Source organism: Haliotis rufescens, unplaced genomic scaffold (assembly GCF_023055435.1).
Source record: "Haliotis rufescens isolate VD_foot unplaced genomic scaffold, xgHalRufe1.0.p SCAF_6, whole genome shotgun sequence".
NCBI lineage: Eukaryota > Metazoa > Mollusca > Gastropoda > Lepetellida > Haliotidae > Haliotis > Haliotis rufescens.
In genome coordinates, this window is record NW_025964334.1 from 60,932,593 (window position 1) to 60,952,162 (window position 19,570).

At 43.7% G+C, this 19,570-nt stretch overlaps 1 protein-coding gene across 10 annotated transcripts in view; it reads left to right on the forward strand.

Moving 5' to 3' along the window:
- LOC124124840 overlaps positions 1–18,538 on the forward strand; it is a 28,256-nt gene extending 9,718 nt beyond the window's left edge. For 8 of the 10 annotated variants that reach the window (XM_048385547.1, XM_048385545.1, XM_048385551.1 and 5 more), the window contains 9 exons: positions 1,242–1,253; positions 2,411–2,623; positions 5,440–5,451; positions 6,034–6,297; positions 8,774–8,929; positions 12,032–12,378; positions 13,206–13,299; positions 14,158–14,237; positions 15,755–18,538. In XM_048385547.1, coding sequence (XP_048241504.1) covers positions 1,242–1,253; positions 2,411–2,623; positions 5,440–5,451; positions 6,034–6,297; positions 8,774–8,929; positions 12,032–12,378; positions 13,206–13,299; positions 14,158–14,237; positions 15,755–15,874 — 1,298 coding nt within the window. In that variant the 3' untranslated portion in view covers positions 15,875–18,538. The remainder of the gene's footprint in view (positions 1–1,241; positions 1,254–2,410; positions 2,624–5,439; positions 5,452–6,033; positions 6,298–8,773; positions 8,930–12,031; positions 12,379–13,205; positions 13,300–14,157; positions 14,238–15,754) is intronic. The other 2 variants (XM_048385550.1, XM_048385552.1) reach the window with 1 other exon arrangement.
- Positions 18,539–19,570: the final 1,032 nt, after the last annotated feature.

Genomic DNA, 19,570 nt, shown 5'->3' on the forward strand with positions numbered 1-19,570 from the left:
ACCCCATCGAACACTTGCAGGATTATCGTGACAAGAATCAGAAGGAGACAAGTACCATTGGTTGACCGCCAGGACCTGTAGCGATGTCTCATCGAGACATAGCAACGAATTCCCTGAAACCTCATCAGGCGTTTGGGAGTGACATCAATTGTCGGAGTATGGATGTGTATGCTATCAAAGTATGGAGTATCAATTGGCGGAGTTTGGATATGTATGATATCAAAGTATGGGGTATCAATTGGCGGAGTATGGATGTGTATGCTATCAAAGTATGGGGTGTCAATTGTCGAAGTATGGATGTGTATGATATAAAGTTATGGGTTATCAATTGTCGGAGTATTGATGCGTATGATATAAAGTTATGGTATATAAATTGGCGGAGTATGGATGTGTATGACATAATGTTATGGGTTATTAATTGGCGGAGTATGGATGCGTATGATATAAAGTTATGGTATATCAATTGGCGGAGTATGGATGTGTATGACATAATGTTATTGGGTATTAATTGGCGGAGTATGGATGCGTATGACATAGAGTTATGGTATATTAATTGGCGGAGTATGGATGTGTATGACATAATGTTATGGGGTATTAATTGGCGGAGTATGGATGCGTATGATATAAAGTTATGGTATATTAATTGGCGGAGTATGGATGTGTATGACATAATGTTATGGTATATTACTTGGCGGAGTATGGATGTGTATGATATAATGTCATGGGGTATCAATTGGCGGAGTATGGATGTGTATGATATAATGTCATGGGGTATCAATTGGCGGAGTATGGATGTGTATGATATAATGTCATGGGGAATCAATTGGCGGAATATGGATGTGTATGATATAATGTTATGGGGTATCAATTGGCGGAGTATGGATGTGTATGATTTAATGTTATGGAGTATCAATCGGCGGAGTATGGAAGTGTATGATACTATGTGATGGGCTGTCAATTAGCCTTGTAGGGAAGTATGTGATAACAAGGGATGGACTATCAATTGACAGAGTAGGGCTTTGCATGATATGAGGGAGTGTGATATCAATGGGCGGAGTTGGTCTCACCGTTTTCTTATGGATCGAGTGTTGGAGGTAAACTAAAATACTTCGATCCTTCACTTTCTCTTGAAGATATATATACTATCGCTTAGTTTGTCAACTGCTCAGACAATAATATTTATTGGTAAAAGTACTTGCAATTTAATATTGATATTGACATCTGCTATTTTTTTGTTTCAGCTGCCAAACCAGGTGAGTCTACATATGGCATGGTATCAAGTGACGGGATATTAAGTGACGGGATATCAAGTGACGGGATATGGAGAGTATCAAGTAACGGGATATGGAAAGTATCAAGTGACGGGATATGGAGGGTATCAGGTGACGGGATATCGAGGGTATCAAGTGATGGGATATGGAGGGTATCAAGTGACGGGATATTGAGGGTATCAGGTGACGGGATATCAAGTGACAGGATATGGAGGGTATCAAGTGACGGGATATCGAGGGTATCAAGTGACGGGATATCGAGGGTATCAGGTGACGGGATATCAAGTGACGGGATATCGAGGGTATCAAGTGACGGGATATCGATGGTATCAAGTGACGGGATATCAAGTGACGGGATATCGATGGTATCAAGTGACGGGATATCGAGGGTATCAAGTGACGGGATATCGAGGGTATCAAGTGACGGGATATGGAGAGTATCAAGTAACGGGATATCGAGGGTATCAAGTGACGGGATATCGAGGGTATCAAGTGACGGGATATCGAGGGTATCATGTGACGGGATATCGAGGGTATCAAGTGACGGGATATCGAGGGTATCAAGTGACGGGATATGGAGAGTATCAAGTAACGGGATATCGATGGTATCAAGTGACAGGACATCGAGGGTATCAAGTGACGGGATATCGAGGGTATCAAGTGACGGGATATCGAGGGTATCAAGTGACAGGATATATAGCACCCATTATAATATTTCGACTGTTTTAATTAGTCTTCTCAGTAATATGTTGGCCATTGAGAGTAGATGTCACAGTGTCCCTCTTTATGTCAACTTAAACAGTTTTCCTTACAACGACCCAAATGGTTCGCATGTTGTAAGGAAATTGTATGATATCTTTTTATGTGGATAATTCTTGTGAGGCGTGTCTGTTGTTCAGACAATTACATTGATGCTTGATTGATCTTGTTTAGGCATTGTTTACATGCATATTTATTATCGGCAGTTGCAAATCAATATGGATTTTGAGATTCGTTAACCTTTGTTTCATCTATTCCGCCAGATGATAACATATCAGTGTTTAACTCACCTCTTTGAGGTACTACTTCACTTCATCAATGGGATATTGATTAATAAATGAATTTTTTTATATTTCTTTATGGAGCATTCTCTTCCTTAGCAGCTCTAAAGGTAGCTGCAACATTCCTTGTCGTGTGCGATAAATGCGACTACGACAAAGGTTATGGCTACGTGAGAGACCCAGAGGACTGCAACACCTACTACCAGTGCGTGCGGGATAAAGGGGTGTACTACACGTTTCACTGTCCGCCAGGCCTGGTGTGGGACGCACAGGCTCTGGCCTGCAACTGGCCGTACCTCGTCTCCAGTTGCTGTAAGTAGCCTTTAATCCATTCTTCTGACGTGCAACTGACATGTAACTGACATGCAACTGACATGCAACTGACATGCAACTAAAATGTAACTGACATGTAACTGACATGTAACTAACATGTTATTGACATGTAACTGACATGTAACTGACAAGTTTCTAAAGCCCCATTCACATTGACTCATTTACTTAGGTGAGTATATATACTGTTTAAATACTTACATAAGTAAATTTACTTATTGTGGCATGTGAACGCATATGCTTACGTGAGTAAAGAGACATGAGTGTATATTTGCTACACCTGATGGGGTCTCGTAAAAGTATATTTACTCATAAGTATAAATGCTCCTGGAGTATTTCTGGTCATGTGAACAGATTCTCTATTTGCGTACGTGAGCATATTAAATCCAAGATTCTGATAATCAGTAAAGAATTCCGAATGTAATTTCGTAAGGGCTATATTTAGCAACAGGGATTGCATCATAGCTATTCTCGTCCAGACAGCCGTCTGGAGTGTGCATGGTTTAGTAGTCTGCCATAGAAAATGCCACCAAAAAAGAGCTCTGACCCTAAAACAAATGCTAGGAAGTCTACCCGTAGACTTTCTTGGACTGATGAAGAGACAGAGTGTTTGTTATCGGTGTGGAATGAGAAAAACGTTGAAGAACAGCTCGAAGATCCAAAGAGGAATAAAGGAGCAATATAGAGTAGTGCACAGTGCAAAATACGCATGCACACGTTGAAGAGAACATTTGCGGATTGCAAGAAAAACATGAAGACAAGTGGTAAAGGGCGAAAACTCTGCACGTTCTATAACAAGCTGAATGAGATATTAGGACAAAGACCAGCGACTTCCTCTGTAAAGCTAGTGGAAAGCATGGCTCGAAATAAGCGTTTTGCGAATGAGGACATGACAGATGAAAGCGATAACTCAGAAGTGGAGGTTAATTTTGAGGACAATGAAAGAGATGACAACGAGACAGAAGAGCCTCGGAAAGAGAAGGGTGATGATGGAAATGATACAGCTAACAGAGTGGAAGATAATGAAGATTCAAATGATTATAAGAGTGGCAAGACAAACGAAAGATGTGAAAAAGATGGGAAGACAGATAATAGGGAACCAAAGAAGAAAGATGTGAAAACAGACAAGATAAAAAAAAAGAAAAAGTTTGGAGACCGCTCTCGGAACGGTCATGAAGGAATATTCTGACAGTAACAGCAAATTTGAAACACTAATGATGTCGTGATATGCGTGTATGGCTTTAGGAGCCATAGCTTCAAAGGGTAAGCTGCACCCAAAATCACAACTGGCATTGATACTTGCTTGTCAGGCAATCTCAACTGCCTGGTCCAGTTTGGGAACAAGTCGTTTGTCTCTCCTTTATAGTACAGTTCTGAATTGCCAAGGACCCTGGCATCATGAACTTTACCTGGCCATCCTACATTCACGTCAGTGATTATGTACTGATGGTCACACAATGCTTGTAGGGAAATAGAATAAAATCCTTTCCTATTGAGGTAGTCACCGCTAGTGAAGGTGCAATTATGGAGATATGGGTTCCATCAATTGCCCCTGTACAGTTTGGGAATCCCCATGTCTCCTGGAAGCCATTAAAGACAACCTTTAATTCGTCATCTACTGGAAGCTTCCCATATTTTGCCAACAAATTTTCTGTAATTGCATTGCAGATATCATGCACACATTTAGGCACGGTTGAGATACCAACCCCAAACACGTTGCTGATTGCTCTAAACTCCGCAGAGGAGGCAAGCCAGCAAATCGTTATGGCCACTTTGTGATCCAGCTCCAATGGTTCCCTCACATACATTTCCTGTGCAGGAAAATACGGCTGTAGTTCCTCGCAAAGAACATAAAATGTTTCGCGTGTCATGCGAAAGTTATCATCACAGTTTATCATCAAATGATCGTTTGACGACATTGTTCCAGAAGTGTTGAGAACGTTCTCTCTTCCACAGTTCTCTTCCCTGGCATAATCCTAAGACTAATCCCATACTAAGGAAGTGTGGAAAGTCTCTCTTTCGCCTCTGGTTGACTATCTTCGACAGCGACATGGCCTCAAATGATAAAAGTCCCACTTTAATTATGAAATGATGTTTACTTCTGCCTTGCATAAACGTCATGTGAACGCAATGTAAATACATTTGCTTACATGAGTAAATATACTCCAAGAGTAAATTTGCTTACATGAGTAAATTTTGTCCATGTGAATGGGACTTAAGACAGTATTAACATGCTATTGACAATGCCCTCACATCTTACATGTTTCTCAAATGTTTCTCAAATGTTACTTACATGAAACTGACATATAACTGACATGCAACTGACATGTAACTGACATGTAACTGACATGTAACTGACATGCAACTGACATGTAACTGACATGTAACTGACATATAACTGACATGCAACTGACATGTAACTGACATGCAACTGACATGTAACTGACATGTAACTGACATGTAACTGACATATAACTGACATGCAACTGACATGTAACTGACATGCAACTGACATGCAACTGACATGTAACTGACATGTAACTGACATGCAACTGACATGTAACTGACATGTAACTGACATGTAACTGACATGCAACTGACATGTAACTGACATGCAACTGACATGTAACTGACATATAACTGACATGTAACTGACATGTAACTGACATGCAACTGACATGTAACTGACATGTAACTGACATGTTTCTAAGGTAGTACTTACATGCTTCTGCCAATGCCCTGTTTTTGTCGAGGAAATGATTGCCATGTGTTTTATTATTTTCATCCTTTCGTTTCAGCCGACCCGCCAGGTGAGTAAACGGTATACAGTGTAAAATACCACAATCCTGTAATCAATTCTAGTGGTGATGAAAGTGGGTTGAAAGGTGCACGTAAGCTCATGTATATTTTTATTGTGTGGTTGACAGACCCATGTAAGTTCACGTGTATATTTATTGTGTGGTTGACAGACCCATGTAAGTTCACGTATATATTTATTGTGTGGTTGACATGTAAGTTCACGTGTATATTTATTGTGTGGTTGACATGTCAGTTCACGTGTATATTTATTGTGTGGTTGACATGTAAGTTCACGTGTATATTTATTGTGTGGTTGACATGATAGTTCACGTGTATATTTATTGTGTGGTTGACATGTAAGTTCACGTGTATATTTATTGTGTGGTTGACAGACCCATGTAAGTTCGTGTGTATATTTATTGTGTGGTTGACATGATAGTTCATGTGCATATCTATTATGTGGTTGACATGTGCATGTTAGTTCATGTGTATATTTATTGTGTGGTTGACAGGTGCATGTAAGTTCATGTGTATATGTATGTGTTTGAGAGGTCCACGTAAGTTCATGTGTATATTTATTGTTTGGTTGACAGATCCATGTACGTTCATGGCCCCAGATCCAAGCAACCCCTACGGCTACAAGAAGTTGGTCTCAGGGACGTGGCTGGTCAAGGTGTGTCCACTTGGAGAGATGTATGACCCTACCACGTGCACGTGTGTACCAGACCCATGTTACAACAGGGAGTACCATCCCAGCAACCCCAATGCCTACAAGCAATACGTGAACGGGAAGTGGGTCGTCAAGTGGTGCGCATTCTGGCAGGTCTACAACCGAGACACCTGCACATGTGTGGCGGGTAAGTCCAGTCTCCTATGTGGTAGATAGATCCAGTCTCCTGTATGGTAGGTCCAGTTTCCTCTGTGGTGGGTAGATCCAATCTCCTGTGTGGTAGGTGCAGTTACTAGGTGGTGGGTAGATCCAGTCTCCTGTGTGGTAGATAGATCCAGTCTCCTGTGTGGTAGGTCCAGTTTCCTCTGTGGTGGGTAGATCCAATCTCCTGTGTGGTAGGTGCAGTTACTAGGTGGTGGGTAGATCCAGTCTCCTGTGTGGTAGATAGATCCAGTCTCCTGTGTGGTAGATAGATCCAGTCTCCTGTGTGGTAGATAGATCCAGTCTCCTGTGTGGTAGATAGATCCAGTCTCGTGTGTGGTAGGTCCAGTTTCCTCTGTGGTGGGTAGATCCAGTCTCCTGTGTGGTAGGTCCAGTTTCCTCTGTGGTGGGTAGATCCAGTCTCCTGTGTGGTAGGTCCAGTTTCCTCTGTGGTGGGTAGATCCAATCTCCTGTATGGTAGGTCCAGTTACTAGGTGGTGGGTAGATCCAGTCTCCTGTGTGGTAGGTCCAGTTTCCTCTGTGGTGGGTAGATCCAGTCTCCTGTATGGTAGGTCCAGTGACTAGGTGGTGGGTAGATCCAGTCTCCTGTGTGGTAGGTCCAGTTTCCTCTGTGGTGGGTAGATCCAGTCTCCTGTGTGGTAGGTCCAGTTACTAGGTGGTGGGTAGATCCAATCTCCTGTATGGTAGGTCCAGTTACTAGGTGGTGGGTAGATCCAGTCTCCTGTGTGGTAGGTCCAGTTTCCTCTGTGGTGGGTAGATCCAGTCTCCTCTGTGGTAGGTCCAGTTACTAGGTGGTGGGTAGATCCAGTCTCGTGTGTGGTAGGTCCAGTTTCCTCTGTGGTGGGTAGATCCAGTCTCCTGTATGGTAGGTCCAGTTACTAGGTGGTGGGTAGATCCAGTCTCCTGTGTGGTAGGTCCAGTTCCCTCTGTGGTGGGTAGATCCAGTCTCCTCTGTGGTAGGTCCAGTTACTAGGTGGTGGGTAGATCCAGTCTCCTGTGTGGTAGGTCCAGTTACTAGGTGGTGGGTAGATCCAGTCTCCTGTGTGGTAGGTCCAGTTTCCTCTGTGGTGGGTAGATCCAGTCTCCTGTGTGGTAGGTCCAGTTACTAGGTGGTGGGTAGATCCAGTCTCCTGTATGGTAGGTCCAGTTTCCTGTGTGGTGGGTAGATCCAATCTCCTGTGTGGTAGGTGCAGTGTCCTGTGTGTTAGGTCCATTCCCCTATGTTGTTGGTCCAGTCTCATGTGTGGTAGGTCCAGTCTCCTGTGTGGCGGGTAGGTCCATTATCCTGTGTGATGGGTAGGTCCAGTCTCCTGTGTGGCGGGTAGGTCCGGTCTCCTGTGTGGTGGGTAGGTCCATTATCCTGTGTGATGGGTAGGTCCAGTCTCCTGTGTAGCGGGTAGGTCCAGTCTCCTGTGTGGCGGGTAGGTCCAGTCTCCTGTGTGGCGGGTAGGTCCAGTCTCCTGTGTGGCGGGTAGGTCCAGTCTCCTGTGTGGTGGGTAGGTCCATTATCCTGTGTGATGGGTAGGTCCAGTCTCCTGTGTGGTGGGTAGGTCCAGTCTCCTGTGTGGTAGGTAGGTCCCAATATCCTGTGTGATGGGTAGGTCCGGTCTCCTGTGTGGCGGGTAGGTCCAGTCTCCTGTGTGGTGGGTAGGTCCAGTCTCCTGTGTGGTAGGTAGATCCCAATCTCCTGTATGATGGGTAGGTCCAGTCTCCTTTGTGGTTGGTCTAGTCTCCCGATGTGGTGTGTAAGTTCAGTCTCCTGTGTGGCGGGTAGGTCCAGTCTCCTGTGTGGTAGGTCCAGTCTCCTGTGTGGTAAGTCCAGTCTCCTGTGTGGCGGGTAGGTCCAGTCTCCTGTGTGGTAGGTCCAGTCTCCCGATGTGGTGTGTAAATCCAGTCTCCTGTGTGGTAAGTTTCTTATGCAATTAGGACCTAGCAATAACTCGTTCTTTGATCGGATATTGATTATTGATGGAGCCTGAGAATCCGGTACAAAAAAGTAATTAAATCAGATTCAGGTGTTGAGTGAAGCAAAACGTTTATTGAATGATGCCTGGTTATGTTTATACATAACAAATCTTCGGGACTTACATGTGTAGCACAAATGTCATTTAAGTCGTTATAGTTATTACAGTACACCTCTTGTTATATTCTAGAGGATTTTCCTTGTTCCAATGTTTCAACCGTAGTCACATAGTCAGAATCTCTTAAGCACCCCCGTCCCTCGGCCCTCACCCCACATCCCCATCCTCCAGCCAACACCCCTCTCCGTCCTGACCCCGTCAGCCCACTGTGAGAACTGGGACAACGCTGGTTCTAGCGTACAGGATGTTCAACGTTGGACATGAACAAATAAGAAATGACGGAAAGTGTTCTATGCTAGATGTTTTTGACGGAGGTCACACAATACCTACATGTTTTTTAAACGTGTCCTTGCACTTCAGACCCGTGCCACCAGAAGAAGGCCCACCCTGCCAACACGCACGTGTACTTGGAGTATGAAAACTCCAAATGGATTGTGCGGCCGTGTGCACCAGGCACGGCATACAACGAGACCTCCTGCAACTGTGACATTCACTCCCGCGTGCCGTTCTTTCCAGGCAAGTATTAAATAGTGTCCTACATTCCCTGAAGGACAAGGCTGATGTTGTAGGTTGTGAACCTGTTCTGTATTTAGACATGTCTGACGTTGTAGGTTGTAAGCTGTTCTGTATTTAGACATGTCTGATGGTGTAGGTTGTGAGCCTGTTCTGTATTTAGACATGTCTGATGGTGTAGGTTGTTTACTGTTCTGTATTTAGACATGGCTGATGGTGTAGGTTGTGAACCTGTTCTGTATTTAGACATGTCTGATGTTGTAGGTTGTTCACTGTTCTATATTTAGACATGTCTGATGTTGTAGGTTGTTTACTGTTCTGTATTTAGACATGTCTGACGTTGTAGGTTGTAAGCTGTTCTATATTTAGACATGTCTGATGGTGTAGGTTGTTTACTGTTCTGTATTTAGACATGTCTGATGGTGTAGGTTGTTCACTGTTCTGTATTTAGACATGTCTGATGTTGAAGGTTGTAGGCTGTTCTATATTTAGACATGTCTGATGTTGTAGGTTGTAAGCTGTTCTATATTTAGACATGTCTGATGTTGTAGGTTGTTTACTGTTCTGTATTTAGACATGGCTGATGGTGTAGGTTGTGAACCTGTTCTGTATTTAGACATGTCTGATGTTGTAGGTTGTTCACTGTTCTGTATTTAGACATGTCTGATGTTGAAGGTTGTAGGCTGTTCTATATTTAGACATGTCTGATGTTGTAGGTTGTAAGCTGTTCTATATTTAGACATGTCTGATGTTGTAGGTTGTAAGCTGTTCTATATTTAGTAATGTCTGATGTTGTAGGTTGTTTACTGTTCTGTATTTAGACATGTCTGATGTTGTAGGTTGTTTACTGTTCTGTATTTAGACATGTCTGATGTTGTAGGTTGTAGGCTGTTCTATATTTAGTAATGTCTGATGTTGTAGGTTGTTTACTGTTCTGTATTTAGACATGTCTGATGTTGTAGGTTGTTTACTGTTTTGTATTTAGACATGTCTGATGTTGTAGGTTGTAGGCTGTTCTATATTTAGTAATGTCTGATGTTGTAGGTTGTTTACTGTTCTGTATTTAGACATGGCTGATGTTGTAGGTTGTGAACCTGTTCTGTATTTAGACATGTCTGATGTTGTAGGTTGTTCACTGTTCTGTATTTAGACATGTCTGATGTTGAAGGTTGTAGGCTGTTCTATATTTAGACATGTCTGATGTTGTAGGTTGTAAGCTGTTCTATATTTAGACATGTCTGATGTTGTAGGTTGTAAGCTGTTCTATATTTAGTAATGTCTGATGTTGTAGGTTGTTTACTGTTCTGTATTTAGACATGTCTGATGTTGTAGGTTGTTTACTGTTCCGTATTTAGACATGTCTGATGTTGTAGGTTGTAGGCTGTTCTATATTTAGTAATGTCTGATGTTGTAGGTTGTTTACTCTTCTGTATTTAGACATGTCTGATGTTGTAGGTTGTTGACTGTTTTGTATTTAGACATGTCTGATGTTGTAGGTTGTAGGCTGTTCTATATTTAGTAATGTCTGATGTTGTAGGTTGTTTACTGTTCTGTATTTAGACATGTCTGATGTTGTAGGTTGTTGACTGTTCTATATTTAGACATGTCTGATGTTGTAGGTTGTAAGCTGTTCTATATTTAGACATGTCTGATGTTGTAGGTTGTAAGCTGTTCTGTATTTAGACATGTCTGACGTTGAAAGTTGTTTACTGTTCTGTATTTAGACATGTCTGATGTTGTAGGTTATAAGCTGTTCTGTATTTAGACATGGCTGACGTTGAAGGTTGTTTACTGTTCTGTATTTAGACATGTCTGATGTTGTAGGTTGTATGCTGTTCTATATTTAGACATATCTGACGTTGTAGGTTGTAAGCTGTTCTATATTTAGACATGTCTGATGTTGTAGGTTGTATGCTGTTCTGTATTTAGACATGTCTGATGTTGTAGGTTGTATGCTGTTCTGTATTTAGACATGTCTGATGTTGTAGGTTGTACGCTGTTCTATATTTAGACATGTCTGATGTTGAAGGTTGTAAGGTGTTCTGTATTTAGACATTGCTGATGTTGTAGGTTATATGCTGTTCTGTATTTAGACATGTCTGATGTTGAAGGTTGTAAGGTGTTCTGTATTAAGACATGACTGATGTTGTAGGTTGTAAACTGTTCTGTATTTAGACATGTCTGATGTTGTAGGTTGTAAGGTGTTCTGTATTTAGACATGGCTGACGTTGAAGGTTGTTTACTGTTCTGTATTTAGACATGTCTGATGTTGTAGGTTATAAGCTGTTCTGTATTTAGACATGTCTGACGTTGTAGGTTGTAAGCTGTTCTGTATTTAGACATGTCTGATGTTGTAGGTTGTAAGGTGTTCTGTATTTAGACATGTCTGATGTTGTAGGTTGTAAACTGTTCTGTATTTAGACATGTCTGATGTTGTAGGTTGTAAGGTGTTCTGTATTTAGACATGGCTGACGTTGAAGGTTGTTTACTGTTCTGTATTTAGACATGTCTGATGTTGTAGGTTGTATGCTGTTCTATATTTAGACATGTCTGATGTTGTAGGTTATAAGCTGTTCTGTATTTAGACATGTCTGACGTTGTAGGTTGTAAGCTGTTCTGTATTTAGACATGTCTGATGTTGTAGGTTGTAAGGTGTTCTGTATTTAGACATGTCTGATGTTGTAGGGTGTTAGCCTGTTATGTATTTAGACATGTCTGATGTTGTAGGGTGTTAGCCTGTTATGTATTAAGACATGTCTGATGTTGTAGGTTGTAAGGTGTTCTGTATTAAGACATGTCTGATGTTGTAGGTTGTAAGCTGTTCTGTATTAAGACATGTCTGATGTTGTAGGTTATAAGCTGTTCTGTATTAAGACATGTCTGATGTTGTAGATTGTTAGCCTGTTATGTATTAAGACATGCCTGATGTTGTAGGTTGTAAGCTGTTCTATATTTAGACATGTCTGATGTTGTAGGGTGTTAGCCTCTTCTATATTTAGACATGGCTGATGTTGTTGCAGGCTTCTGCTCGTTAGATGCGAATTGAAACAACTCGTTGTGAGATGAACGATGTATTTAATCTCAGTGTGTCTGATGCTGTTGTAGCCTGTAAGCCTGTTCTGTACCTTCCCCTGTACTACAACACCGAAGACGCCGCTCACGACCACCACGTGGACAACCACGGCGTGTACATCCACTACGACATCCCTGCAGCAGTGTGGGATGGCAGCAGCTCTCTCAGCGTGCCATACTTCAGAAACGGTTACTATGGTGATGAGCTGACCATATCCTTCTACTATTTCCGCATCGACAACGTCACCCGCGTCGTCGTGAGCAACTCCCTCTGCGATGGCGTAGAAGCCACAGTCTACATCATCGTGGTCCCCGACGGCGTCTGTTTTCACGTCAAAAACAACTACGGCGACACGTTTGTGATGTGCGTGCCGTGTCCGGTAAGTGCGTCAGACTGAACAGACACAACGCAAGGGCCAATGTGCTGAAATGACTTCAGGTAATCTGACCGGATGTCCCTTCCATCCGTAATGTGACACAACCATCCTGTCTCTCTTTTATCTGACACTATGTTTACAGCGATGTTCCTGTCTCTCTGTTATCTGACACTATGTTTACAGCGATGTTTGTGTCTCTCTGTTATCTGACACTATGTTTACAGCTATGTTTCTGTCTCTCTGTTATCTGACACTATGTTTACAGCGATGTTCCTGTCTCTCTGTTATCTGACACTATGTTTACAGCTATGTTTGTGTCTCTCTATTATCTGACACTATGTTTACAGCGATGTTCCTGTCTCTCTGTTATCTGACACTATGTTTACAGCTATGTTTCTGTCTCTCTGTTATCTGACACCGACCACCCTGCCTCTGTAATATGCCATCATTCATTTTTCTTTGTGGAATCTAGCACTGTGTTTACAGCAATATAAATTCTGTCTGTAATTTGACACTAACTCTGTGTGTTTCTCTGTAATCGAAATCCTATGTCTTTGTATATCTGTAAATTGACGCCAATCTCTTTGCATATCTGTAAATTGACGCCAGGCTCTTTGCATATCTGTAAATTGACGCTAATCTATTTGCATATCTGTAAATTGACGCTAGTCTCTTTTCATATCTGTAAATTGACGCCAATCCCTTTGCATATCTGTAAGTTGACGCTGCCTACTCTGGCGTTGACGTTTTAGATTTACGCCGGCCTCTCAGACATGTTAGTTGTTTGACACGTCCTGGCACGTGACTCGTAGATGATGTTGTCATTACAGGGTGCGATAGGGTGGAGTTTTGCCATGTTGAAAATCCATGATGGCAAAATGATTGGCGTCACTGGAACGGACTACAGGGTGAGGGATTTCTATGGTAAGTAACACAAACATCATTACTGGATAAAGGATTTCTATGGTAAGAAACACAGACATCATTACTGGATAAAGGATTTCTATGGTAAGTAACACGAACATCATTACTGGATAAAGGATTTCTATGGTAAGTAACACAGACATCATTACTGGATAAAGGATTTCTATGGTAAGTAACACAGACATCATTACTGGATAAAGGATTTCTATGGTAAGTAACACAAACATCATTACTGAGTTAGGTTTCTATGGTGAGGGACACAAACATCATTAATGGATAACGGATTCCCATGGTGAGTAACACAAACATCATTACTGGATTAAGGATTTCTATCGTAAGTGACACAAACATCATTACTCGAAAAAAAACAATTTTGAGGGTACTTGATAAATGAATTATTGATGGTTGACGGATTTCTAGGGTGTATTATTATTATTGGATGACCACCTTGTTGGGAAGAGACATGAGTATAACATGGTGACAAGCTTTATCCGAAGTGACAAATGTTTGGGTAAGAGGCAAGTGACAAGGCCACAGCACAGAGCTGAATGGTGAGAGGAACATAGGATACACCGCTACATGACTGACAGTCTGACGAGGGTGCAAACCATTGCTCTCTTCTGAGATTCAATAATTGCTTGTCCTCTTACCTAATACCCATATTCATGTTGAAAGTCTGAAACGCTTACACTGAAACGCAAATTTTGGAACATTGAAATACTGACAATTTAATAATGGAACACAAATATCTCGAACCGGTTTTGGTTTCGAATGAACTCAACATGTATCAAATCGACGTTGAAAACCTCCAATACATCCGGGTTACCTCCTACAACTGATCCGATTGATTCCATTCAGGCACGATACCCCCGACGAAGTGCCCGCTGAGTATCGGCAAGGGTCTTCATCATCTAAGCTTCTACGGGAAGATTGTCCAGGTAAGACTCATGAGCTAGGCGTTCCTGAGTACTTTGAGGTAATAGCAGGGAGCTGGGCGTTCCTGAGTACTTTGAGATAAAAGCAGGGAGCTGGGCGTTCCTGAGTACTTTGAGATAATGGCAGGGAGCTAGGTGTTCATGGGTACTGTGAGGTAATAGCAGGGAGCTAGGTGTTCCTGGGTACTGTGAGCTCGGTGTTCTTGGGGACTGTGAGGTAATAGCAGGGAGCTGGGTGTTCCTGGGTACTGTGAGATAATAGCAGGGAGCTGGGCGTTCCTGGCTACTGTGAGGTAATAGCAGGGAGCTGGGCGTTCCTGGCTACTGTGAGATAATAGCAGGGAGCTGGGTGTTCCTGGCTACTGTGAGGTAATAGCAGGGAGCTGGGTGTTCCTGAGTACTTTGAGGTAATAGCAGGGAGCTGGGTGTTCCTGCGTACTTTGAGGTAATAGCAGGGAGCTGGGTGTTCCTGGGTACTTTGAGGTAATAGCAGGGAGCTGGGTGTTCCTGGGTACTGTGAGGTAATGACAGGGAGCTGGGTGTTCCTGAGTACTTTGAGGTAATGGCAGGGAGCTGGGTGTTCCTGCGTACTTTGAGGTAATAGCAGGGAGCTGGGTGTTCCTGGGTACTGTGAGGTAAGAGCAGGGAGCTGGGTGTTCCTGGGTACTTTGAGGTAATAGCAGGGAGCTGGGTGTTCCTGGGTACTTTGAGGTAATAGCAGGGAGCTGGGTGTTCCTGGGTACTGTGAGGTAATAGCAGGGAGCTGGGTGTTCCTGAGTACTTTGAGGTAATAGCAGGGAGCTAGGTGTTCCTGAGTACTTTGAGGTAATAGCAGGGAGCTGGGTGTTCCTGAGTACTTTGAGGTAATAGCAGGGAGCTGGGTGTTCCTGAGTACTTTGAGGTAATAGCAGGGAGCTGGGTGTTCCTGAGTACTTTGAGGTAATAGCAGGGAGCTGGGTGTTCCTGAGTACTTTGAGGTAATAGCAGGGAGCTGGGTGTTCCTGAGTACTTTGAGGTAATAGCAGGGAGCTGGGTGTTCCTGGGTACTGTGAGGTAAAAGCAGGGAGCTGGGTGTTCCTGAGTACTGTGAGGTTATAGCAGGGAGCTGGGTGTTCCTGGGTACTGTGAGGTAAAAGCAGGGAGCTGGGTGTTCCTGAGTACTGTGAGGTCATAGCAGGGAGCTGGGTGTTCCTGACGATAGCGTCAAGTCGGCTAGTCATGCGCGGGGACTTAGTAGATAGGTTGTCTGGGGACGTTGTTCATTATATGAATGACTGGTTTGTCTTCCTAAACTGCCATTTTATGGGTGGAATATCACTTAATGCAAATACACAGAATATTAACTTACATTGACTAATTTACATGTGATTACTTTAAAAGTCCCCTTGTATTGCATTATACCAAGGCCAATCAAAATGTAACGTGTGCTATTTATAAATATGCCAATTAGATACATAATGCTTCGACAATTCATGTACGCATGCAACAAGTGTGTGATGCAGTGGCTTGTTTCCTTACAGTTTGTGGTGTACGTGGGCTGCAACCCTCATCAATACAAGAGGGCCTCTGACCTTCTCAAGCAGGGTAGCGTCAATGCTGCCTTGATCGGAACCACAAGCCCCCTGCCCGTTTTAGCTTAAACTCTAGGACGTGTCTTCCCCCTAGTGCCCTCTGTATGCCTGCTTCCTGTTTGTGCATCTCTAGCCCGTGTCTTCCCCTAGTGTTCCCTGTATGCATGCTTCCTGTTTGTGCATCTGAAGCCCGTGTCTTCCCCTAGTGTTCCCTGTATGCATGCTTCCTGTTTGTGCATCTGAAGCCCGTGTCTTCCCCTAGTGTTCCCTGTATGCATGCTTCCTGTTTGTGCATCTCAAGCCCGTGTCTTCCCTTAGTGTTCCCTGTATGCCTGCTTCCTGTTTGTGCATCTCAAGCCCGTGTCTTCCCCTAGTGTTCCCTGTATGCATGCTTCCTGTTTGTGCATCTCAAGCCCGTGTCTTCCCTTAGTGTTCCCTGTATGCATGCTTCCTGTTTGTGCATCTCAAGCCCGTGTCTTCCCTTAGTGTTCCCTGTATGCCTGCTTCCTGTTTGTGCATCTCAAGCCCGTGTCTTCCCCTAGTGTTCACTGTTTGCATGCTTCCTGTTTGTGCATCTCAAGCCCGTGTCTTCCCCTAGTGTTCCCTGTATGCATGCTTCCTGTTTGTGCATCTCAAGCCCGTGTCTTCCCCAAGTGTCCTCTGTATGCATGCTTCCTGTTTGTGCATCTCTAGCCCGCCCCTGTCTTCCCCTAGTTTCCTGTGTATGCTAGCTTCCTGTTTGTGCATCTCTAGCCCGCCCCTGTCTTCCAATAGTGTCCTCTGTGTGCTTACTTCCTGTTTGTGCATCTCCAGCCCGTGTCTTCCAATAGTGTCCTCTGTGTGCTTACTTCCTGTTTGTGCATCTCCAGCCCGTGTCTTCCAATAGTGTCCTCTGTGTGCTTACTTCCTGTTTGTGCATCTCCAGCCCGTGTCTTCCAATAGTGTCCTCTGTGTGCTTACTTCCTGTTTGTGCATCTCCAGCCCGTGTCTTCCAATAGTGTCCTCTGTGTGCTTACTTCCTGTTTGTGCATCTCCAGCGCGTGTCTTCCAATAGTGTCCTCTGTGTGCTTACTTCCTGTTTGTGCATCTCCAGCCCGTGTCTTCCAATAGTGTCCTCTGTGTGCTTACTTCCTGTTTGTGCATCTCTATCCCGTGTCTTCCCCTAATGTCCTCTGTGTGCTTACTTCCTGTTTGTGCATCTCTATCCCGTGTCTTCCCCTACTGTCCTCTGTGTGCTTACTTCCTGTTTGTGGCATCTCCAGCTCGTGTCTTCCAATAGTGTCCTTTGTGTGCTTACTTCCTGTTTGTGCATCTCCAGCTCGTGTCTTCCAATAGTGTCCTCTGTGTGCTTACTTCCTGTTTGTGCATCTCCAGCCCGTGTCTTCCAATAGTGTCCTCTGTGTGCTTACTTCCTGTTTGTGCATCTCTATCCCGTGTCTTCCCCTAATGTCCTCTGTGTGCTTACTTCCTGTTTGTGCATCTCCAGCCCTTGTCTTCCCCTAGTATCCTCTGTATGCTCACTCATGTTTGTGCATCTCCAGCCCGTGTCTTCCAATAGTGTCCTCTGTATGCTAACTTCGTGTTTGTGCATCTCTAGCCCATCCGTATTTCCCCCTTGTGTCCTCAGGATGCTAACTTCCTGTTTGTGCATCTCTAGCCCGTGTCTTCCAATAGTGTCCTTTGTATGCTAACTTGCTGTTTGCGCATCTCTAGCCCGTATCTTCCCCTAGTATCCTTTGTATGCTCACTTCCTGTCTATGCATCTCTAGCCCGCCCATGTCTAACCCTAGTGTCCTCTGTATGATAACTTCCTGTATGTGGCATGTCAACTTTCGACATATCACTATTGCTATGGCTATCACTATTGCTATCGCAATCACTATTGCTGTGTCTATCAAAAGTTCAATGGCTATTACCATTGATGATGGCTATCACTATTGCTCTATCTATTATTTATTTCTCTGGCTATCACTTTTTCTATGGCTATAAATATTTCTATGGCTATCACTATTGCTATTGTTGTCTCTACCCTTATCACTATCACTATCACTGTCGCTAGTCGTATCCTTCCTTCTATATTTTGTTTTCTCTGATATGCAATAGGTTACCTATGTATTCCCTTTTATTAGACGCATTTCTTACACGATCCCCACCTCTGGCCACCCTATAGAGCTCTACTGCTTCATGTAACCTGCACCTGCTACTCTCCTCAACCCCTCCCGCCATTCACACCCCTATTCAGCCTATGCAACTGACAATCAGTTTTGCGACAAGGAAATGAGCTTGAAAGAGCTTCTCTTTCTGAGTTTGAATACCTTTGCATTAATGAATACAAATAACTTGCGCTACATCACTGAGCTCATAGATACACGAGATAACTACATATCCCTTCCTGCTTTTGTCGCTTTTTGTATGTTAAGGGGACACTTGCGAGACAGGCTGAACGTTGTATGTTAGGGTGACACTTGCGAGACAGGCTGAACGTTGTGTGTTAAGGGGACACTTGCGAGACAGGCTGAACGTTGTATGTTAGGGGGACACTTGCGAGACAGGCTGAACGTTGTGTGTTAGGGGGACACTTGCGAGACAGGCTGAACGTTGAAGCACGTGGTATGCTGCTGGCACTACCGGATATCCCTTCCTCTCCCCATCTTTCTCCTACTACACTGCTGCCTGTTATATGTATTGTAACTGTGAACATATTCATCAACGGCAAATAAATGTTTCTCTGCATTTTTGTTTTACTACTTGATTCATGAGTTGTACCTGTCGGGAATATTGTGACTGTAGTCGCAGTGTTAACCAGCCTTCTAGATACTATTCCATCCAGAAGGGCCCCGAAAAATAGCCCTGTCCCCACGTGATATGTCCCGCTGCTATGGGGCAGTACAGATTATTGTAAGATTATTGGGCAATGATTGTCAATGGCGGTAAATGACTGAAACGCTCTTAAAATACCGGATGTGAGTGGCTAGCTTGTAACCGGAAGTCTGATTCAGAGTTACGTCCCTTTGTTTGTTAACAAACGCAGGGTACCCTAATGGCAGATTGATCGTGAGAGAAGTTCCGTTGTGTGACAGTTTCTAGAAGGCTGTGCCTGTATTGACACGAGGGCGATTCGAGACGATGTATGGCCTGACTTCTGACTGACTTAGGTTATCGGGGATCTTGTGTGGTCGTTTCCGGTTCTCTACGAACCTGTTTCTGGGTTAACTTTGCGGTTCTATTTGGAAGAAGCCCTTCAAACTATAAACATATCAATACTTCGCAATTTAGGTATACCCTTGTACATAAACATCTACCCCCATCTGCATATACACGTCCTGATAACCAACTGAACAAACCCATCCACACAACCAGCAGGCCAGATATAGATATACCCATCCACACAACCAGCAGGCCAGATATAGATCTACCCATCCACACAGCCAGCAGGCGAGATATAGATCTACCCATCCACACAACCAGCAGGCGAGATAAAGATCTACCCATCCACACAACCAGCAGGCCAGATATAGATCTACCCATCCACACAACCAGCAGGCCAGATATAGATATACCCATCCACACAGCCAGCAGGCGAGATATAGATCTACCCATCCACACAACCAGCAGGCGAGATATAGATATACCCATCCACACAACCAGCAGGCCAGATATAGATCTACCCATCCACACAACCAGCAGGCGAGATATAGATCTACCCATCCACACAACCAGCAGGCCAGATATAGATATACCCATCCACACAACCAGCAGGCCAGA